This window comes from Oncorhynchus mykiss, chromosome 7, assembly GCF_057628025.1.
Source record: "Oncorhynchus mykiss isolate SJ-2025 chromosome 7, ASM5762802v1, whole genome shotgun sequence".
NCBI lineage: Eukaryota > Metazoa > Chordata > Actinopteri > Salmoniformes > Salmonidae > Oncorhynchus > Oncorhynchus mykiss.
The window spans coordinates 75,835,274-75,858,989 of NC_143028.1; the positions used below are offsets into that span (position 1 = coordinate 75,835,274).

At 46.1% G+C, this 23,716-nt stretch overlaps 1 protein-coding gene across 1 annotated transcript in view; it reads left to right on the forward strand.

Moving 5' to 3' along the window:
- The window catches only part of podxl2 (podocalyxin-like 2), a 41,470-nt gene extending 24,344 nt beyond the window's left edge, over window positions 1-17,126 (forward strand). Inside the window, exons 4-9 of the mRNA XM_021610722.3 lie at window positions 882-1,642; window positions 2,465-2,539; window positions 4,610-4,766; window positions 5,016-5,077; window positions 12,828-13,007; window positions 14,269-17,126. Coding sequence (XP_021466397.3) covers window positions 882-1,642; window positions 2,465-2,539; window positions 4,610-4,766; window positions 5,016-5,077; window positions 12,828-13,007; window positions 14,269-14,523 — 1,490 coding nt within the window. The 3' untranslated portion in view covers window positions 14,524-17,126. The remainder of the gene's footprint in view (window positions 1-881; window positions 1,643-2,464; window positions 2,540-4,609; window positions 4,767-5,015; window positions 5,078-12,827; window positions 13,008-14,268) is intronic.
- Window positions 17,127-23,716: the final 6,590 nt, after the last annotated feature.

Genomic DNA, 23,716 nt, shown 5'->3' on the forward strand with positions numbered 1-23,716 from the left:
CATCAGGATATATGATAAACAGAGTAGCAGCAGTGTATATAATGATCATATGTGAGTGTGTGTGTGTGTGTGTGTGTGTTTGTATATGTGAGCAAATGAAGTGTGTGTGTGTGTGTGTGTGTGTGTGTGTGTGTGTGTGTGTGTGTGTGTGTGTGTGTGTGTGTGTGTGTGTGTGTGTGTGTGTGTGTGTGTGTGTGTGTGTGTGTGTGTGAATGAGTGTGTGTGTGTGTGAATGAGTGTGTAGAGATCTGTGAGTGTACAAAATAAAAAAGGTCAATACCTGCCTGTAGTCCGTATAGCCCTTTTGTTAGCTATACATCAGTCTGGTATGGTTTGGCGGTAGAAGCTGTTCAGGAGCCTGTTGGTGTTGGACTTGCCGTTTGGAAGCTGAGAGAACAGTCTATGGCTTGGGTAGCTGGAGTCTTCAACCATTTTCCGGGCCTTCCTGTAACACCGCCTGGATGACAGGTAGCTCGGGCCCAAGTGATGTACTGGGTTGTCCGCACCACCCTCTGTAGCGCCATGCGATCGAAGGCGGTGCAGTTGCCATACCAAGTAGTGACGCAGTCAGTCAAGATGCTCTCAATGGTTTCAGCAGTATAACTTTTTTTTGAGGATTTGAAGGCTCATGCCAAACTTTTTCAGTAGGGATTGACATTCCTGTCTGTGTTGTGGATAATAAATGTGTCTCAGACACACTGACACATGTCACATGTCACATCACAGAGTTAAAGAGCCTCCCTGAGTTAAACCTAATCTGTTACCGCATTCCAAATAAAACAACAAAGTAATTCATCGGTTACTACTGTGTGTACTAGTAAATACCTGGTCATCACTGTACTCTAAAATCAAGTACTACCATTTCTTCTTGATTTTCTCAGGTTACAGTCAAACCCTCTCCCAGTCCTCCACCTCTCCTATGGAGGAACCCAGACAGGGGAACCACACTTCTCCTTTCATGACTGCAATGGAGAACCTGGAGCGGGAGTTATGGGAGATGGAGAGAGAGTCCAGTGGCCTCCCCGTAGAGCCTGGCTATGCCCAGAACCAGGGCCTGTCTACCACCACCACCATCCCTGCTGCTGACCCGGTGGTTCCTGTAGACTCCACCACCTTAGACCCACAATATGTCCCTGTACACGGGGGCCAGGAATCACCTCCTGGGGACACAGTGGAGGTAGAGGTAGCAGAGGAGGAAGAGGAGATGGATGGGGAGATGAAGAGGGAGAGTCCCACCACTGAGCCTGACGTCTCCATCGCCACCTCCAGACCCACCCTCCCAGAGGTGGGTGTCTTCCCCAGCTTTGGGCCCCTCCAGCCAGACAACATTCATACAGAAGACCGGGAGGAGGTGGTGGAGGAAGAGGATGAAGAGGAAGAGGAGACAGTGGTCCTTGGAGGACCTGGGAGTGACAGGGGGAGAGGAGGGTCCATCTCTCCCCTGACCACGGTCCCCTCTGCTTCTTTGGCCCCCACAGTTGGCTTCACAGAGGACGCCTGGGATCGTCTGGAGGATGGGAGGGAGGGCCAGGAGGAGGAGGAGAGGAGGCAGGAGGAGCAGGAGGTTAAAAATGGAGGAACAGAGCTGTTAACAGAGACAGAGATCCTCCATGGTGCACACTTCTCACAGGAGATACAGCAGGTACAGGTTCAAGTTCAAGTTCAGGTACAGGTACAAGTTCAGGTACAGGTTCAGGTTCAAGTTCAGGTACAGGTACAGGTACAGGTTCAAGTTCAGGTACAGGTACAGGTACAGGTTCAAGTTCAGGTTCAGGTTCAAGTTCAGGTACAGGTACAGGTACAGGTTCAGGTACAGGTACAGGTACAGGTACAGGTACAGGTACAGGTACAGGTTCAGGTACAGGTTCAAGTTCAGGTACGAGTACAGGTTCAAGTTCAGGTTCAAGTTCCTCCATTCAAGTTCAAGTTCAGGTTCAGGTACAGGTACGAGTACAGGTTCAGGTTCAAGTTCAGGTACAGGTACGGGTTCAGGTACAGGTTCAAGTTCAGGTACGAGTACAGGTTCAAGTTCAGGTTCAAGTTCCTCCATTCAAGTTCAGGTTCAGGTACAGGTACGAGTACAGGTTCAGGTTCAAGTTCAGGTACGGGTTCAGGTACAGATTCATGTTCAGGTACAGGTACGAGTACAGGTTCGGGTACAGGTTCGGGTACAGGTTTGGGTACAGGTTCAGGTACGGGTTCAGGTACGGGTTCAGGTACAGGTTCAGTAGTATCTCTCATGTAGTTCAGTAAACTATGATCATATGATGAGTAACCTGAGACCTGAAGACTTTGTTAACTCCCTGAGGTAATGCCCAAGCTTTAGTTCAGCGGGTTACCACTTAGGACACTCTAGTTTGAACCCACTCTGTCACACTATTGAACTGTGTATTTTGAGGGTTGTAAATTGGTTTAACAACCTCGTGCTTGCTCATATTAACTCCTCTCTTCGTGTAACCACCAGGTGATCTGTGTGGACTGGAGCGATCTGGCTGGGAAGGGTTACATCATCCTCAACATGTCAGACAGCGTTGACTGTGTGAGTACCACAACGTTGAGGACCATAAAGTGACTAACTAAACTCAGCAAAAAAATAAACATCCTCTCACTGTCAACTCCGTTTATTTCCAGCAAACTTAACATGTGTAAATATTTGTATGAACATATCAAGATTCAACAACTGAGACATAAACTGAACAAGTTCCACAGATGTGTGACGGACAGAGATGGACGAATGTTTCCCTGAACAAAGGGGGGGTAAAAAAAAAAGAAGTAAAGTCAGTATCTGGTGTGGCCACCAGCTGCATTAAGTGCTGCAGTGCATCTCCTCCTCATGGACTGCACCAGATTTGCCAGTTCTTGCTGTGAGATGTTACCCCACTCTTCCACCAAGGCACCTGCAAGTTCCCGGACATTTCTGGGGGGAATGGCCCTAGCCCTCACCCTCTGATCCAACAGGTCCCAGACATGCTCAATGGGATTGAGATCCGGGCTCTTTGCTGGCCATGGCAGAACACTGACATTCCTGTCTTGCAGGAAATCACACACAGAACGAGCAGTATGGCTGGTGGCATTGTCATGCTGGAGAGTGTCAGTATGAGCCTGCAGGAAGGGTACCACATGAGGGAGGAGGATGTCTTCCCTGTAACGCACAGCGTTACAAGCTCAGTCCAATGATGCTGGGAAGTTATTTGGATTTTTACTAATTATCTTTGAAAGACAGGGTCCTGAAAAAGGGACGTTTCTTTTTTTGCTGAGATTACATCATGCCGATTTTATAGGACCATAGTAATGCAGCACTATATTGCTGCTGTTTCTCAGACAATTCCCTACAATAATTTCATGCCTACTAGTTGAATCTATAATTGAATCAATATGGCATGATGGGATGCCATCAGCCTGGTTAAACTGTAGTGAGTGTAGTGTTCAGTCTGTTTTTAACCAGGCTCGCCAATAGATTCAGATTAGCTCCATTGTTGTCCTTCACTGTGAGACAAACAGGAGTTAACAGACAGACAGAAGACAGCCCTTCCTGTCCTCTGACAGTCGGCCCTTAAACACAACATCCTCCTCGCCATCCGCCACACCCCATCCATCACCCAAGAGTCTTCCGTCACCATGGAAACAGCACAAAGCAATGCGATTATAATCAATGTGACCTTTTGGGTTGTCACGCCAACCGCTGCAGAGTAACCAGTAGTACCCAGCAGGGAGGAAGAGAGAAACTCTCAGATCCACAGAACGACATGTTTTGTTTTGGAAACAGCAGCTCCTACACGGGAGTGTGATTAATTCAACGCAATACTTGGCAGTAGATTGATTTATTAAAACATGCATGCAATGACAACAACAGACAACATCACCACCTGGCCTTGTCTTTTATCCTCCACTGTTAAACAGTTGTGTATTTGTTTGTCTGTCTGTCTGTTTACTCTACCTTATCCTCAGGCCCCAGATCTTTTTTGTTTCTGCTAGTTCCCTAACTTCATAGGAGTTGGTTAAAAGCACAAAGCAAACTGATCTGACAGCAATCAGGCTACCTGGTTCCCCTGTTTTCACTGTGACCGTGACCTTTGACCTCTCCTTTTGTTATCAGGATGAGATCCGTGTGGAGAGTGGGGACCGGCTTTTGGAGCTACACTGTTAGAAAAAATGGTTCCAAACATTCCAAACAGCTACACAAACCCTTTTGGGTTCCATGTAGACCCCTCTGTAAAAAGGGCTCTACATGGGGTTCTACCTGGAACAAAAAGGGTTCTTCAAATTGTTCTCTTATGGGGACAGACGAAGAACCCTTTTAGGTTCTAAATACATTCTAGAACCTAAAAGAGTTCTACGGCTGTCCCCATAAAATAACACTTTGAAGAACCCTTTTTGGTTCGATGTAGAACCATTTTGGTTCCAGGTAGAACTCTTTTAGGTTCCAGGTAGAATCATTTCACATAGGGTAGAACATGTTAAACAAAAGGTTTCTACCTGGAACCAAAAAGGGTTCTCCTATGGGGACAACCTAAGAACCCTTTTGGAGTGTAGCTTTTAAGTGTAGAGACAGCCTTCTCTAACTAACTAACTTTGCCCTAACCCTGTGACATCTCTGTCTCCTGGTCAGGATGAGTTCCGTGTGGAGAGTGGGGACCGGCTCCTGGAGCTACTAGAAACAGCCTTCTCTAGGAAGATGGACAGTCCTCAGGGCTCCTGGCTCATCTCTCTCTCTAAACCCACCATGCAGGACCACCAGCTGCTCATCACACTGGCCAGCGAACACGGTAAGAGAATGTCTACAGACATACTCTATGACATCATTGGGTAGGACCTATGACTGTGTGTAGGACCCAGCTCTGGTTCACTTTCTCCCTTCATTCAAGTTCCAGGCCTACTTAATGGGCATGTTTCTACTGGAGATCATTAAGCAATGTGTGATTTTGAGTCAAGTTCTTCTGGAGTGGAGTACAAAACATGCTTACTTGGGCTTGTGCATATAATTGATTTATTTCTGAAATCTGCCTGTCTTTTAGGAGTTATTGCCACCAAGGATGTGCTGTCGATGTTAGGTGAGATAAGGAAAGGTTTACACGAGGTAAGACGCTTTTGTTCATTGGAATTTACAACCTTATATATGTTACAGCTAGCTGTACAGTAGTTTTTTAGTCTGATCCACATAGTAGGAATAGACTGAGCATAAACAGCATCTCTGGGACTAGGCTAGTAATTCATCTATCTGGACCAACCAGGCTAGTAATTCATCTGTCTGGACCAGGCTAGTACAGTGCCTTGCAAAAGTATTCACCCCCCTTGGCATTTTTCCTATATTGTTGTCTTACAACCTGGAATTAAAATAGATTTTTGGGGGGTTTGTATCATTTGATTTACACAACATGCCTACCACTTTGAAAATGCAAAATACTTTTTCTTGTAAAAACAAACAAGAAATAAGACAAAAACACTGAAAACTTCAGCGTGCATAACTATTCACCCCCCCCCAAAGTCAATACTTTGTAGAGCCACCCTTTGCAGCAATTATAGCTGCAAGTCTCTTGAGATATGTCTCTATAAGCTTGGCAAATCTAGCCACTGGGATTTTTGCCCATTCTTGAAGGCAAAACTGCTCCAGCTCCTTCAAGTTGGATGGGTTCCTGTTTGTCTGTCTGTCTGTTTACTCTACCTTATCCTCAGGCCCCAGATCTTTTTTGTTTCCGCTAGTTCCCTAACGTCATAGGAGTTGGTTAAAAGCACAAAGCAAACTGATCTGACGGCAATCAGGCTACCTGGTTCCCCTGTTTTCACTGTGACCGTGACCTTTGACCTCTCCTTTTGTTATCAGGATGAGATCCGTGTGGAGAGTGGGGACCGGCTTTTGGAGTTACACTGTTAGAAAAAATGGTTCCAAAAGGGTTCTTCAGCTGTCCCCATAGGAGAACCCTTTTTGGTTCCAGGTAGAACCCTTTTTGGGTTCCATGTAGATCCCTCTGTAAAAATGGCTCTACATGGGGTTCTACCTGGAACGAAAGGGGTTCTTCAAATTGTTCTCCTATGTGGACAGCCGAAGAACCCTTTTAGATTCTTGACACAATCTAGAACATTAAAGTGTTCTTTGGCTGTCCCCATAAAATAACACTGAAGAACCCTTTTTGGTTCCATGTAGAACCATTTTGGTTCCAGGTAGAACTCTTTTGGGTTCCATGTAGAATCATTTCACATAGGGTACAACATGGAACCCAAAAGGTTTCTACCTGGAACCAAAAAGGGTTCTCCAATGGGGACAACCAAAGAACCCTTTTGGAGTGTACAGCAATCTTTAAGTCATACCACAGATTCTCAATTGGTTGGATTGAGGTCTGGGCTTTGACTAGGCCATTCCAAGACATTTAAATGTTTCCCCTTAAACCACTCAAATTTTGCTTTAGCAGTATGCTTAGGGTCATTGTCCTGCTGAAAGGTGAACCTCCGTCCCAGTCTCAAATCTCTGGAAGACTGAAACAGGTTTCCCTCAAGAATTTCCCTGTATTTAGCGCCATCCATCATTCCTTCAATTCTGACCATGATGATGAAAAACATCCACCACAGCATTTTTGTTTTATTACCTTAATTTAACCAGGCAAGTCAGTTATGAACAAATTCTTATTTTCAATGACGGCCTTGGAACAGTGGGTTAACTGCCTTGTTCAGAGACAGAATGACAGATTTTTGCCTTGTCAGCTCGGGGATTCGATCTTGCAACCTTTTGGTTACTAGTCCAACGCTCTAACCACTAGGCATGATGCTGCCACCACCATGCTTCACTGTGGGGATGGTGTTCTCGGGGTGAAGTGAGGTGTTGGGTTTGTGCCAGACATAGCATTTTCCTTGATGGCCAAAAAGCTCAATTTTAGTGTCATCTGACCAGAGTACCTTCTTCCATATTTTTGGGGAGTCTCCCACATGCCGTTTGGCAAACACCAAATGTGTTTGTGTTACGGTGCGTGAATGAGGACCCAAAAGCGAATTAACTTAAACAGAGCTTCTTTAATTACCAAACATAGGTAGGCTCAGACGGACCGGCAGATTCCGACAGGACAAGACAAGGTTACAGCAAACATGACGACAGTCTGGTTCAGGCATGAAACACAACAAACAAGAATCCGACAAGGACAGGAGCAGGAACAGAGAGAGATATAGGGACCTAATCAGAGGGAAAAAGGGAACAGGTGGGAAAAGGGGTGACGAGGTGGTTAGGAGGAGACAAGGCACAGCTGGGGGAAAGAGGGGGAGAAAAGGTAACCTAACAACGACCAGCAGAGGGAGACAGGGTGAAGGGAAAGGACAGAGACAAGACACAACATGACAGTACCCCCCCACTCACCGAGCGCCTCCTGGCGCACTCGAGGAGGAAACCTGGCGGCAACGGAGGAAATCCTCGATCAGCGCACGGTCCAGCACGTCCCGAGAGGGAACCCAACTCCTCTCCTCAGGACCGTACCCCTCCCAATCTACGAGGTACTGGTGACCACGGCCCCGAGGACGCATGTCCAAAATTCTACGGACCCTGTAGATGGGTGCGCCCTCGACAAGGATGGGGGGGGGGGGGGGAAGACGAGCGGGGGCGCGAAGGACGGGCTTGATGCAGGAGACATGGAAGACCGGGTGGACGCGACGAAGGTATCGCGGAAGAAGAAGTCGAACTGCGACAGGATTAATGACCCGAGAAATACGGAACGGACCAATGAACCGCGGGGTCAACTTGCGAGAAGCCGTCTTAAGGGGAAGGTTCTGAGTGGAGAGCCAAACTCTCTGACCGCGACAATATCTAGGACTCTTAGTTCTACGCTTATTAGCAGCCCTCACAGTCTGCGTCCTATAACGGCAAAGTGCAGACCTGACCCTCTTCCAGGTGCGCTCGCAACGTTGGACAAAAGCCTGAGCGGAGGGGACGCTGGACTCGGCGAACTGAGATGAGAACAGCGGAGGCTGGTACCCGAGGCTACTCTGAAAAGGAGATAGCCCGGTCGCAGACGAAGGAAGCGAGTTGTGGGCGTATTCTGCCCAGGGGAGCTGTTCTGACCAAGACGCAGGGTTGCGAAAAGAAAGACTGCGTAAGATGCGACCAATAGTCTGATTGGCCCGTTCTGCTTGACCGTTAGACTGGGGGTGAAAGCCGGAAGAGAGACTGACGGAAGCCCCAATCAAACGGCAAAACTCCCTCCAAAATTGAGACGTGAATTGCGGACCTCTGTCCGAAACGACGTCTGACGGAAGGCCATGAATTCTGAAAACATTCTCGATGATGATTTGTGCCGTCTCTTTAGCAGAAGGAAGCTTAGCAAGGGGAATGAAATGAGCCGCCTTAGAGAACCTATCGACAACCGTAAGAATAACAGTCTTCCCCGCTGACGAAGGCAGTCCGGTGACAAAATCTAAGGCGATGTGAGACCACGGTCGAGAGGGAATAGGAAGCGGCCTGAGACGGCCGGCAGGAGGAGAGTTACCGGACTTAGTCTGCGCGCAGACCGAACAAGCAGCCACGAAACGACGCGTGTCATGCTCCCGGGTGGGCCACCAAAAACGCTGGCGAATGGAAGCAAGCGTACCCCGAACGCCAGGGTGGCCGGCTAACTTGGCAGAGTGAGCCCACTGAAGAACGGCCAGACGAGTAGGAACGGGAACGAAAAGAAGGTTCCTAGGACAAGCGCGCGGCGACGGAGTGTGAGTGAGCGCTTGCTTTACCTGCCTCTCAATTCCCCAGACAGTCAACCCGATAACACGCCCCTCAGGGAGAATCCCCTCGGGGTCAGTGGAGGCTACTGAAGAACTGAAGAGACGAGACAAAGCATCAGGCTTGGTGTTCTTAGAGCCCGGACGATAAGAAATCACGAACTCGAAACGAGCGAAAAACAGCGCCCAACGCGCCTGACGCGCATTAAGTCGTTTGGCAGAACGGATGTACTCAAGGTTCCTATGGTCAGTCCAAACGACAAAAGGAACGGTCGCCCCCTCCAACCACTGTCGCCATTCGCCTAGGGCTAACCGGATGGCGAGCAGTTCGCGGTTACCCACATCATAGTTACGTTCCGACGGCGACAGGCGATGAGAAAAATACGCGCATGGGTGGACCTTGTCGTCAGAGAGGGAGCGCTGAGAAAGAATGGCTCCCACGCCCACCTCTGACGCGTCAACCTCGACAACGAACTGTCTAGAGACGTCAGGTGTAACAAGGATAGGAGCGGATGTAAAACGATTCTTGAGGAGATCAAAAGCTCCCTGGGCGGAAACGGACCACTTAAAGCACGTCTTGACAGAAGTAAGGGCTGTGAGAGGAGCTGCCACCTGACCGAAATTACGGATGAAACGACGATAGAAGTTCGCGAAGCCGAGAAAGCGCTGCAGCTCGACGCGTGACTTAGGGACGGGCCAATCAATGACAGCTTGGACCTTAGCGGGATCCATCTTAATGCCTTCAGCGGAAATAACAGAACCGAGAAATGTGACGGAGGAGGCATGAAAAGTGCACTTCTCAGCCTTCACAAAAAGACAATTCTCTAAAAGGCGCTGGAGGACACGTCGAACGTGCTGAACATGAATCTGGAGTGACGGTGAAAAAATCAGGATATCGTCAAGGTAAACGAAAACAAAGATGTTCAGCATGTCTCTCAGGACATCATTGACTAATGCCTGAAAGACAGCTGGAGCGTTAGCGAGGCCGAAAGGAAGAACCCGGTATTCAAAGTGCCCTAACGGAGTGTTAAACGCCGTCTTCCACTCGTCCCCCTCCCTGATGCGCACGAGATGGTAAGCGTTACGAAGGTCCAACTTAGTGAAAAACCTGGCTCCCTGCAGGATCTCGAAGGCTGAAGACATAAGAGGAAGCGGATAACGATTCTTCACTGTTATGTCATTCAGCCCTCGATAATCTATGCAGGGGCGCAGAGACCCGTCCTTCTTCTTGACAAAAAAAAACCCCGCTCCGGCGGGAGAGGAGGAGGGGACTATGGTACCGGCGTCAAGAGCTACAGACAAATAATCTTCGAGAGCCTTACGTTCGGGAGCCGACAGAGAGTATAGTCTACCCCGGGGGGGGGTGGTTCCCGGAAGGAGATCAATACTACAATCATACGACCGGTGTGGAGGAAGAGAGGTGGCCCTGGACCGACTGAACACCGTGCGCAGATCGTGATATTCCTCCGGCACCCCTGTCAAATCACCAGGCTCCTCCTGTGAAGAAGAGACAGAGGAAACAGGAGGGATAGCAGACATTAAACATTTCACATGACAAGAGACGTTCCAGGAGAGGATAGAATTACTAGACCAATTAATGGAAGGATTATGACAAACTAGCCAGGGATGGCCCAAAACAACAGGTGTAAAAGGTGAACGAAAAATTAAAAAAGAAATGGTTTCACTATGATTACCAGAAACAGTGAGGGTTAAAGGTAGCGTCTCACGCTGAATCCTGGGGAGAGGACTACCATCCAGGGCGAACAAGGCCGTGGGCTCCTTTAACTGTCTGAGAGGAATGTCATGTTCCCGAGCCCAGGTCTCGTCCATAAAACAGCCCTCCGCCCCAGAGTCTATTAAGGCACTGCAGGAAGCTGACGAACCGGTCCAGCGTAGATGGACCGACAAGGTAGTGCAGGATCTTGAAGGAGAGACAGGAGTAGTAGCGCTCACCAGTAGCCCTCCGCTTACTGATGAGCTCTGGCCTTTTACTGGACATGAAGTGACAAAATGACCAGCGGAACCGCAATAGAGACAGAGGCGGTTGGTGATTCTCCGTTCCCTCTCCTTAGTCGAGATGCGGATACCTCCCAGCTGCATGGGCTCAGCACCCGAGCCGGCAGAGGAAGATGGTAGTGATGCGGAGAGGGGGGCAACGGAGAACGCGAGCTCCTTTCCACGAGCTCGGTGACGAAGATCAACCCGTCGCTCAATGCGAATAGCGAGTTCAATCAAGGAATCCACGCTGGAAGGAACCTCCCGGGAGAGAATCTCATCCTTTACCTCTGCGCGGAGACCCTCCAGAAAACGAGCGAGCAAAGCCGGCTCGTTCCAGCCACTGGAGGCAGCAAGAGTGCGAAACTCAATAGAGTAGTCTGTTATGGATCGATTACCTTGACATAGGGAAGACAGGGCCCTGGAAGCCTCCTCCCCAAAAACAGATCGATCAAAAACCCGTATCATCTCCTCCTTAAAGTCCTGATACTGGTTAGTACACTCAGCCCTTGCCTCCCAGATTGCCGTGCCCCACTCACGAGCCCGTCCAATAAGGAGAGATATGACGTAGGCGACACGAGCAGTGCTCCTGGAGAAAGTGTAGGGCTGGAGAGAAAACACAATATCACACTGGGTGAGGAACGAGCGGCATTCAGTGGGCTCCCCAGAGTAACACGGCGGGTTATTGATTCTGGGCTCCGGAGATTCGAAAGCCCTGGAAGTGGCCGGTGGATCGAGGCGGAGATGGTGAACCTGTTCTGTGAGGTTGGAGACTTGGGTGGCCAGGGTCTCAACGGCATGTCGAGCAGCAGACAATTCCTGCTCGTGTCTGCCTAGCATCGCTCCCTGGATCCCGACGGCTGAGTGGAGAGGATCCGAAGTCGCTGGGTCCATTCTTGGTCGGATTCTTCTGTTACGGTGCGTGAATGAGGACCCAAAAGCGAATTAACTTAAACAGAGCTTCTTTAATTACCAAACATAGGTAGGCTCAGACGGACCGGCAGATTCCGACAGGACAAGACAAGGTTACAGCAAACATGACGACAGTCTGGTTCAGGCATGAAACACAACAAACAAGAATCCGACAAGGACAGGAGCAGGAACAGAGAGAGATATAGGGACCTAATCAGAGGGAAAAAGGGAACAGGTGGGAAAAGGGGTGACGAGGTGGTTAGGAGGAGACAAGGCACAGCTGGGGGAAAGAGGGGGAGAAAAGGTAACCTAACAACGACCAGCAGAGGGAGACAGGGTGAAGGGAAAGGACAGAGACAAGACACAACATGACAGTTTGCTTATTTTTTTCTTTAAGTAATGTCTTTTTTTCTGGCCACTCTTCCGTAAAGCCCAGCTCTGTGGAGTGAATGGCTTAACGTGGTCCTATGGACAAATACTCTAATCTCCGCTTTGCAGCTGCTTCAGGGTTATCTTTGGTCTCTTTGTTGCCTCTCTGATTAATGCCCTCCTTGCCTGGCCCTTGAGTTTTGGTGGGCAGCCCTCTCTTGGCAGGTTTGTTGTAGTGCCATATTCTTTCCATTTTTTAATAATGGATTTAATGGTGCTCTGTGGGATGTTCAAAGATTTGGACAGTTATTTATAACTCAACCCTGATCTGTACTTCTCCACAACTTTGTCCTTGACCTGTTTTGACCTTGGTCTTCATGGTGCAGCTTGCTTGGTGGTGGCCCTTGCTTAGTGGTGTTGCAGACTCTGGGGCCTTTCAGAACAGGTGTATATATACTGAGATCATGTGACAAATCATGTGACACTTAGATTGCACATAGGTGGACTTTATTTAATGAATTATGTGACTTCTGAAGGTAATTGGTTGCACCAGGTCTTATTTAGCAAAGGGGTGAATACATATGCACACACCACTTTTCATTTAATTATAATTTCTTTTTTTGAAACAAGTAATTTAATTTAATTTCACTTCACCAATTTGAACTATTTTGTGTATGTCCATTACATGAAATCCAAATAAAAATCAATTTAAATTACAGGTTGTGATGCAACAACATAGGAAAAACGGCAAGGGGGGATGAATACTTTTGCAAGGCACTGTATATTCATCTGTCTGGACCAGGCTACTAATTAATCAGTCTGGATGAAACTGAACTGTTCCATATGTCTGGTTCTGCTTCCAGATTGGCATCCAGAGCTACAGCAGTGCTAGCACCTGTCACTCCAGACCCAGTCAGACGCGTAGTGACTACGGGAAGCTGTTTGTGGTCCTGGTGATCATAGGTTCTGTCTGTGTGGTCATCATCGCCTCTGGTCTAATCTATATCTGCTGGCAGAGACGCCTGCCTAAGCTGAAGACTAGGGTAAGACCAGTTTGATGACTGCCTAAGCTAGAGACTAGGGTAAGACCAGTTTGATGACTGCCTAAGCTAGAGACTAGGGTAAGACCAGCTTGGTAACTTTCTAAGCTAGAGACTATGGTAAGACCAGCTTGATAACTACCTAACCTGAAGACTATGGTAAGACCAGCTTGGTAACTGCCTATCCTGAAGACTAGGGTAAGACAAGCTTGATAACTGCCTACCCTGAAGACTAGGGTAAAACCAGCTTGATAACTGCCTAAGCTCGAGACTAGGGTAAGACCAGCTTGATAACTGCCTAATCTGAAGACTATGGTAAGACCAGCTTGATAACTGCCTAAGCTCGAGACTAGGGTAAGACCAGCTTGATAACTGCCTAATCTGAAGACTATGGTAAGACCAGCTTGATGACTGCCTAATCTGACGACTATGGTAAGACCAGCTTGCTAACTGCCTAATCTGAAGACTAGGGTAAGACCAGCTTGATAACTGCCTATCCTGAAGACTAGGGTAAAACCAGCTTGATAACTTGGAAAGTGCTGGAATTTTTTTTGTTAGGAAGGAACGCATTGTAGAGGAGTTATTGGTGTGTTGTGCATACTATGTACTACATACTACAGACACACAAGCTCCCATACTCACAAACACACACGCACAGCCAACGCTCCGCTCCTGTCTCATGTACTATATATATGTAGAGACAATAAACACTGGACACTTCCCATTTCTTTTATACAGTTTTTCACACTGTGTGTATTCATATAGTGGATTATTCACATAGCTTATTCTAATATATCTACAAATGTACGTGGCATTTTGTTACACTATTTATATACACCACGTACTTATATAGTGGGATTCCTAACATTGTAATATATTTCCTGCTCTACATATCAGTCTAAGTACATCTTGTTTGTGTACATACTCAGATTGTATTTGGATTACTGACAGTGTTATTTGGTTTGTTAATTGGATATTCGTTCTGACATTCTTGATTTCTCCTTTTCTAGTTTTGGATTCTTTGTGTACTTGCTTGACATTTGAATGCACTGTTAGGAGCTATTAGCATAACCAGTATTTCGCTGCAGCCGCTATAACATCTGCTAAACAGTGTACTCGACCAATAAACTTTGGTTAGATTTGATTTGACTAGTTTTACCAATGCAATGAAAGACTTGCATTCCAGTTTGTTCATGTGTAAGTCATTTTATATCATTGACGTTATTAAAACAAACAAAAAATTCTTCTCCTGGTCTCTCCCAAGACTCGAGGTGAGGAGCTTCATTTTGTGGAGAACGGCTGCCATGACAACCCCACCCTGGACGTGACGAGTGACGGGGGACAGCCGGAGATGCAGGAGAAGAAACATCACCATTACCAACACGCTAACGGACTGACGGCTGGGACCGGGTCTGGGGGGGTGGCCGGGGGGGAGGGAGGGAGTAGTGGCTGGCAGGTCCTGGTCAACAAACCTGGAGGGAAGGAAGAGGATAATATGGAAGAGGACACACACCTTTAGTAAAGAGACGAAGAAGAGTGAAGGAAGATGGAAAAAGGGTAGCCTGGATCCAGATCTATTTGTGCTGTCTTGCCGACTTCTATGGTCATTGTCACATTTGGCTTGGTAAAGACGGCACAAACAGACCTGGGAGTCGGACTAGGCTAGAAAGAGAAGAAGAGAAAGAGAGAGATGAAGAAGCAAAAAATCATCAGTGTTGTGAAACTTGTGAATGCATCGGCTGTCAAATTAGAAACACACGTGAAGTAAACTAATCAGACGAAACAACTTCTTTAAGCTACTTAGATGTTTTATCTATTGACTATGATTATATGATATGGACTTGATCATCTACTCTGCTTTCCTTTTTTTTGTCAACTAAGCATGATTCACATCTATTACTAAACACTGTACAGCGACAGGGACTTTTCAGAATGTTGAAACATTGAATGTTAGAATATCCAATCAGAGTGAATAGAGGAGATATCCCTCTGTTGTGAGTATGAATGTTCGTAGGGGAACTGCTGAAGTTAGGATATTGTATTTAACATGTTGAATGCAGACGCGATATGCTAGCTATTCTGTATTATGTCACGTTGGAATGACTCCTCTGTATCTGGTCAGTTCACACTGATCTTATTTCAAAATCACACAATAATTTGGAAGCGTCCATTACTCCCAGCCTCCTTACAATCAAGAATACGTCAATGAAATAACTAGTTTGGTTGCCGGATCTGATAGCTTTAGCAAACTGATCTCTGGCTGCTGTGGCATGGTAACAAACAAAGGGGTTGGCTAAAGCACGAGCACATCTGGCAACCAGACTGCAAAACAACAGAGCGAGGCTGGCAATATTTAAAACGCTTTCAGTTATATCACACTGAATTAATTGATTATAAGCACAGCTAATATTGTTTTGGGCTATTAACTGTAGAAGTGAAGGCCTGTAAATATGAATGTATTTTGAAATCATGCTGCTAGAATTTCTTCTGTGGCATTAATGACATTCTGTCATTTAAATGTGAACAATATATCTTCTCTGCCTGGCAGTATTGCCACTGCTTCAAAATGGTGGGATATGTTTTTAGTGCACAGTCAGCTTGAGGTCAGCTTATTTTACAGAAAGCGAACAATATCACCAAGCAGGCATGCTGGCACACATCTCCCATAGCCTACACTGTGCTTGGCCTATAAGTATTTGAAACGCTTAAATCAGTAACACAAGCTAAAACTGTTTTGTGTCTGTGTGTTTGTGTGTGTGCGTGCGTGCGTGCTAGTGTGTGTTTGTGTGTGTGTGTGTGTGTGTGGGGGGGGTAGCTTCCAAAACTAGTAAGATCTTATATTGGAGGGATAGGCTACTAAACCAATGCTGTCCCTTCCTTGTTTGTTGTATTTCGCATGACTAAACAAGCAGATAGCCACTATGTGTTTAAAATTCTGTATTGGAGGGTTGACCTCGCCAGGGTCGTGTTCATTAGGCATCAAACGGAAGAAAACTGACTGAATCAGGGAGGGACTACTTGACTTGTCCAATAAGAAACACACATTTTCATATTCCGTTGCAAGATGTTTTAAAACATTTTCCATTGCGTTCCCTAATGAACACGGCCGAGGAAAGTTCAGAGAATAGGAGAACCAATTAATTTATATATACACTAAATGACTGATAGGGGGCGCTGTGTTGAAGCCTCTGTGCCTCCATCTTGGTACTCCTCCTCCATTGTAATGAAGCCAATGCGCAGCCATCTTGGTACTCCTCCTCCATTGTAATGAAGCCAATGCGCAGCCATCTTGGTACTCCTCCAATGTAAAACATTTTTTGGGAAGCTATATAAATCCATTTATTAATGTCTACATTAGTTTTAAATTATATCATGTGAGCTAAACATATATATATATATATATATATATATATATATAAGTAAAACATACTATTTAGAGATTATTAATGTTACTGTCCCCACTACAACCACAAAAATTGCTTTAAAATGTAATTTTGTCCTTAAAATGTCATTTTGAAATACTGTAGAATTACATTCATTCCTATGGAGGACTGCTCCTACTGGGGAGTACCAGTATGGCGTCCCGAAGGCTAACAAAACCTCTCAATGGCCAATACATATCATTGGTCTGAGAAATCAGCAGTAGGTCTGTGTGGGCTGCTCCGATGTAATGCTCGTGCAGTGTTGTCTCTATCCACTTGAAAGCTACACTGAAATAAGTGTGGCTCAGTGTTGTTAAAATGTCGATGTTATTGTCGAAGTAATATCGCATCTTTAAGTGTCATCAAGTTCTGTGTGTGTTATTTCTATTAGAAGTGTACTGACCTTGTCCCCAGGCTCCATTGCTACGACAGAGAGAGAGAGAGAGAGAGAGAGAGAGAGAGAGAGAGACAGAGAGAGAGACAGAGAGAGAGAGAGAGATGGCTGGAGACCAGATTAGAAGATTTGTTACTTTTGATTTATAAATTAACATGATTTCTAGGTTTTCTCACAACTTTTTGTGCAATTTTTTTAAATATATTTTTTATTCATATTAGTTTTCATTAATCTTTCACTGTTTTGGATTTATGTATCATGTAATATATAGAAAATAAACGTTTGGGAAATGTTCCTTTGGTAAGACTGCTTACAGCCTTTGTGATATTGTAAAATGCTACAATAGCACCATCTAGTGTATACTATCAAAGTAAAGGGCCCGTTCTGGAAGCATGTGTTCTAGAATCTGAATATTCAGGACTTTTTGACAATGGTTTGATGACACCATCTGATTGGTTGATGATGGCTTGATGATGTCAGCAGATTTGTTGATGTCAGCTGACTGGTTGATGATGTCAGCTGATTAGTTGATGGTGTCAGCTGATTGGTTGATGACGGCTTGAGGATATCAGCTAATTGGTTGATGATGTCAGCTGATTGGTTGATGATGGCTTGATGTCAGCTGACTGGTTGATGATGTTAGCAGACTGGTTGATGGCTTGACGATGTCAGCTGATTGGCTGATGATGGGTTGATGTCAGCTGATTGGTTGAAGATTGCTTGACAATGTCAGCGGATTGGCCCAATAGATGATAAGAAACAATGTCAACAAGATTTTGTTTGCTGATTTAATTTATTATTTAACCTTTATTTAAATAGGCAAGTCCGTTAAGAACACATTCTTATTTACAATGACGGCCTACCAAAAGGCAAAAGGCCTCCTGCGGGGACGGGGCGGGAATAAAATAATAATAATATATATATATAAATTAGGACAAAACACACATCATGACAAGAGAAACAACACAACATTACATGAAGAGAGACCTAAGACGACAACACAGCATGGTAGCAAAACAACATGACAACAACTTGGTAGCAGCACAAAACATGGTACAAACATTATTGGGCACAGACAAGAGAGCCTTACCTACCGATCTATAAATTATGTCTCTGTAATCTAGCACGGGTAGGATGGTCATCTGAAGCAGGGTTAGTTTGGCCACTGGGGTGAAAGAGGAATGATTACGATAGAGGAAACCAAGTTTAGAATTAACTTTAGCCTGCAGCTTTGATATGTGCTGAGAGAAGGACAGCGTACCATCTAGCCATACTCCCAAGTACTTGTATGAGGTGATTACCTCAAACTCTAAACCCTCAGAGGTAGTAATAACACATGTGGGAAGAGGGGCATTCTTCTAACCAAACCACATGACCTTTGTTTTGGAGGTGTTCAGAACAAGGTTAAGGGTAGAGAAAGCTTGTTGGACACTAAGAAAGCTTTGTTGTAGAGCATTTAACACAAAATCTGGGGAGGGGCCAGCTGAGTATAAGACTATATCATCTGCATATAAATGGATGAGAGAGCTTCCTACTACCTGAGCTATGTTGTTGATGTAAATTGAGAAGAGTGTGGGGCCTAGGATCGAGCCTTGGGGTACTCCCTTGGTGCCAGGCAGTGGCTGAGACAGCAGATTTTATGACTTTTTACACTGCACTCTTTGAGAGAGGTAGTTAGCAAACCAGGCCAAAGACCCCTCAGAGACAACAATACTCCTTAGTTGGCCCACAAGAATAGAATGGTCTACCGTATCAAAAGCTTTGGCCAAGTCAATAGAAATAGCAGCATTAGTTTGACACATGGGTGAGTAAACAATAAAAAACACTATTGTGGTAGCACTAAAATGTGCTATCAATGTATTTCCAGAGTTTTTTCTGGATCCAAATGGGGCTTAGGTGGTGGGTGTGACTGTTATAAAGCAAATTCTTCACATTTTGCCATGTAACGGAGATAAAATGTTTCAGTTATAAAAACAATTTGACATGGCTTGTGCTATGTGAGTGACTCAAAAAACGATAACAAAATCAATGGGGGCCCCATGCCATGACAAAAATACTCCTGAATGCATCAATTTGGGAATTTAAAATTCTCCCTGACTGTTATTGTGGTGATTGTTAAGTTCTTATAGATAAATATATAAGTCTGCTATCTTTCCAATAAACTTTAGATCTGGTTTAAGTTGTTTTAAGTTTACACTCAAAAACGTTTTACCATTCCGGGAATTATTGGAGATAGGCGGACTGAAAAAACCTTTAGGCCAGAACTTTTCTGTGCAGAAAAAAACCCTGATTTCATACAGATTTGTGCAGGCAGTTTCGTTATATTTTCAGATGTTCCAGCCATGTTGTTGTAATGGTTTTTACATGGAAGATGGGAGAATTTACATATTTTCCCATTATTAAAACACTGCATCATAACATCCAATGGTAGTACATTTAAATAAACGTTTTATTTGTTTTTTAAACCACACAAAGTTCTCAAGACTTGAAATCACATCAGTCCAATAACTGAACTGTCATCTGCAGTCACTCACCAGGCCAGAGTTGTACAATCCAACAACTGGACTGTCATCTACAGTCACTCACCAGGCCAGAGTTGTACAATCCAACAACTGGACTGTCATCTACAGTCACTCACCAGACCAGAGTTGTACAATCCAACAACTGGACTGTCATCTACAGTCACTCACCAGGCCAGAGTTGTACAGTCACTCACCAGGCCAGAGTTGTACAATCCAACAACTGGACTGTCATCTACAGTCACTCACCAGGCCAGGTTTGTACAGTCACTCACCAGGCCAGAGTTGTAAAGTCACTCACCAGGCCAGAGTTGTACAGTCACTCACCAGGCCAGAGTTGTACAGTCACTCACCAGGCCAGAGTTGTACAGTCACTCACCAGGCCAGAGTTGTACAGTCACTCACCAGGCCAGAGTTGTACAGTCACTCACCAGGCCAGAGTTGTACAGTCACTCACCAGGCCAGAGTTGTACAGTCACTCACCAGGCCAGAGTTGTACAATCCAACAACTGGACTGTCATCTACAGTCACTCACCAGGCCAGAGTTGTACAATCCAACAACTGGACTGTCATCTATAGTCACTCACCAGGCCAGCGTTGTACAGTCCAATAACTAATCTACAGTCACTCACCAGGCCAGAGTTGTACAATCCAATAACTAATCTACAGTCACTCACCAGGCCAGAGTTGTACAATCCAACAACTGGACTGTCATCTATAGTCACTCACCAGGCCAGAGTTGTACAATCCAATTACTGGACTGTCATCTATATTCACTCACCAGGCCAGAGTTGTACAATCCAATTACTGGACTGTCATCTACAGTCACTCACCAGGCCAGAGTTGTACAATCCAATTACTGGACTGTCATCTACAGTCACTCACCAGGCCAGAGTTGTACAGTCACTCACCAGGCCAGCGTTGTACAGTCCAATAACTCATCTACAGTCACTCACCAGGCCAGCGTTGTACAGTCCAATAACTAATCTACAGTCACTCACCAGGCCAGAGTTGTACAATCCAATAACTAATCTACAGTCACTCACCAGGCCAGAGTTGTACAATCCAATAACTAATCTACAGTCACTCACCAGGCCACCGTTGCAAATAAGAAATTGTTCTTAACTGATTTGCCTGGTTAAAGGAAAGTGGACTAAAATAACTCACCCTCGGAGACAAAGAAGTGTGCTGTGTAGAAGGATGCTCTGACGGAGGCAGCAGAGTGGACCATGCCTGGTTTATCTACCCACTCAAAGGGACTCTTCTCAGGGTGCCACTGGACAGCATAGAACGGATAGCGATTCGCTACCAGAGAGGAAACAGATGAAAATGTACAATCTAGGCTCTATTTACAGTATAGCCACTGGAACAGTCTACAATGGGTAGCGATTCCCTACAACAAGAGAGCAGACCAATGAAAACATTCAGCTTTTCAATAGAACCTCGAGGCTCCGGTTACAGTGTGGCTAACGAGGACCTGGGGTCTTGATAATCAATACACTGAGGTGAATGCATTTTGAACCCCTGCCGTTGCAAGTATCCCATGGTTAGAACACTCTCACTTGATGACCAAATGAACCTTGTGACTAAAGTCTCTCTAGCCATGTTCAGACACTGTACAGTCCCTTCCATGGTAGAAACTCTTTCTGTCTGTGTTGGTGGTCAGAACCGTGTAGAAATGTTGCAGCTTCAGTGGTTAAGGGCGCTGTACTGCAGTGCCAGCTGTGCCATCAGAGACTCTGGGTTCGCGCCCAGGCTCTGTCGTAACCGGCCGCGACTGGGAGGTCCGTGGGGCGACGCACAATTGACCTAGCGTCGTCCGGGTTAGGGAGGGCTTGGCCAGTAGGGATGTCCTTGTCTCATCGTGCACCAGCGACTCCTGTGGCGGGCCGGGCGCAGTGCGCGCTAACCAAGGTTGCCAGGTGCACGGTGTTTCCTCCAACACATTGGTGCGGCTGGCTTCCGGGTTGGATGCGCGCTGTGTTAAGAAGCAGCTGGTTGGGTTGTGTATCGGAGGATGCATGACTTCCAACCTTCGTCTCTCCCGAGCCCGCACGGGAGTTGTAGCAATGAGACAAGATAGTAGCTACTAAAACAATTGGATACCACGAAATTGGGGAGAAAAAAGGGGGTAAAATTCAAAATGTTGCAGCTTGGCATTCCGGCTGTAGTTCTGCTGACATGAATCACAACGTTCATTCGTTCTTTTGTAACATTCTGGAATCAAAAAGGTTACAGTGATATAATTGAATATAATTGAATGTCTCTCTACGTCACACTATAGTGAGGCTGAGAAGGAAGTTCCTAGCTCTAGTCTAGGTCATGGGAGAACAGAAGAGGGTGGAATTAGCTATATTCTGGTAACTCTGACGCGTTTTCAGATAGCTTCAGACAGGGACGGGTTCAGGTGGTATTATGTCACAGAGGTTTGAAAAATGTATTAGTTGTTCTAACCTTTTTTTTCCCTCCTTTCCCTAAAGCCAGTCAGCCTGAACCTGTAGTCAGTACGTCAGCCAGCCAGTCAGAACCTGTAGTCAGTACGTCAGCCAGCCAGTCAGAACCTGTAGTCAGTACGTCAGCCAGCCAGTCAGAACCTGTAGTCAGTACGTCAGCCAGCCAGTCAGAACCTGTAGTCAGTACGTCAGCCAGCCAGTCAGAACCTGTAGTAGGTACGTCAGCCAGCCAGTCAGAACCTGTAGTCAGTACGTCAGCCAGCCAGTCAGAACCTGTAGTAGGTACGTCAGCCAGTCAGTCAGAACCTGTAGTCAGTACGTCAGCCAGTCAGCCTGAAACTGTAGTCAGTCAGCCAGCCAGTCAGCCAGTCAGAACCTGTAGTCAGTCAGAACCTGTAGTCAGCCAGCCAGTCAGAACCTGTAGTCAGCCAGCCAGCCAGTCAGTCAGAACCTGTAGTCAGTACATCAGCCAGTCAGCCTGAACCTGTAGTCAGTCAGAACCTGTAGTCAGCCAGCCAGTCAGTCAGAACCTGTAGTCAGTAAGTCAGCCACTCAGCCTGAACCTGTAGTCAGTCAGCCAGCCAGTCAGTCAGAACCTGTAGTCAGTAAGCCAGCCAGTCAGCCTGAACCTGTAGTCAGTCAGCCAGCCAGTCAGCCTGAACCTGTAGTCAGTCATCCAGCCAGTCAGTCAGCCTGAACCTGTAGTCAGTAAGTCAGCCAGTCAGCCTGAACCTGTAGTCAGTCAGCCAGCCAGTCAGTCAGCCTGAACCTGTAGTCAGTAAGTCAGCCAGTCAGCCTGAACCTGTAGTCAGTATGTCAGCCAGACAGCTTGAACCTGTAGTCAGTCAGCCAGCCAGCCAGTCAGAATCTGTAGTCAGTCAGCCAGTCAGTCAGAACCTGTAGTCAGCCAGCCAGCCAGTCAGCCTGAACCTGTAGTCAGTAAGTCAGCCAGTCAGCCAGCCAGTCAGCCAGTAAGTCAGTCAGAACCTGTAGTCAGTAAGTCAGCCAGTCAGCCTGAACCTGTAGTCAGTAAGTCAGCCAGTCAGCCTGAACCTGTAGTCAGTAAGTCAGCCAGTCAGCCTGAACCTGTAGTCAGTAAGTCAGTCAGTCAGCCGGTCAGAACCTGTAGTCAGTAAGTCAGCCAGTCAGCCTGAACCTGTAGTCAGTAAGTCAGCCAGTCAGCCTGAACCTGTAGTCAGTAAGTCAGCCAGTCAGCCTGAACCTGTAGTCAGTAAGTCAGTCAGTCAGCAGGTCAGAACCTGTAGTCAGTAAGTCAGCCAGTCAGCCTGAACCTGAACCTGTAGTCAGTAAGTCAGTCAGTCAGCCAGTAAGTCAGTCAGTACCTGTAGTTAGTCAGCCAGCCAGTCAGTCCATTAGTCAGTCAGTACCTGTAGCGATAGACTCCAGCTGTGGAACTTGGAGGTGATGTTGTCTTCTGACAGAGACAGGAGCAGGTCTCTGGGAAAGGCCTTGAACAGGCGGCTTTTCATGGAAGCTGTGTTAAAACAAAGATAACGAAAACCTTAAACTAGAATCCTTAGTTGCTACCGACATTTTTGGACTTATAAAGTAATGATATATACCCCTTGATTCTTAAAGAATATAGCTTAGTTCCACTGTCGTACCCCATCAGAAACCAAAATAAGCTTTTTTTGCTCCAATATTTGTAAACAACTTCAATGTAAACAAACACTGTACAGCCTGAAAACATGGTTAAAACAATCATTTTGATATCATCGGTGGTCAGTCCTTGCATCCATAGCTCTGTCTATGCATTTGAAAGAGGTCAGTTAAATCCAGGCACATTCCTCAGCTTTTTAACAAAACAGAGGTGGGCTGATTGCCTTGTTATTGTTTCAACTGCAGAGTCTAGCTATAAAGGATGAAAATCCATTGGCAAGATCAATTATCAGTTCATTTTGGT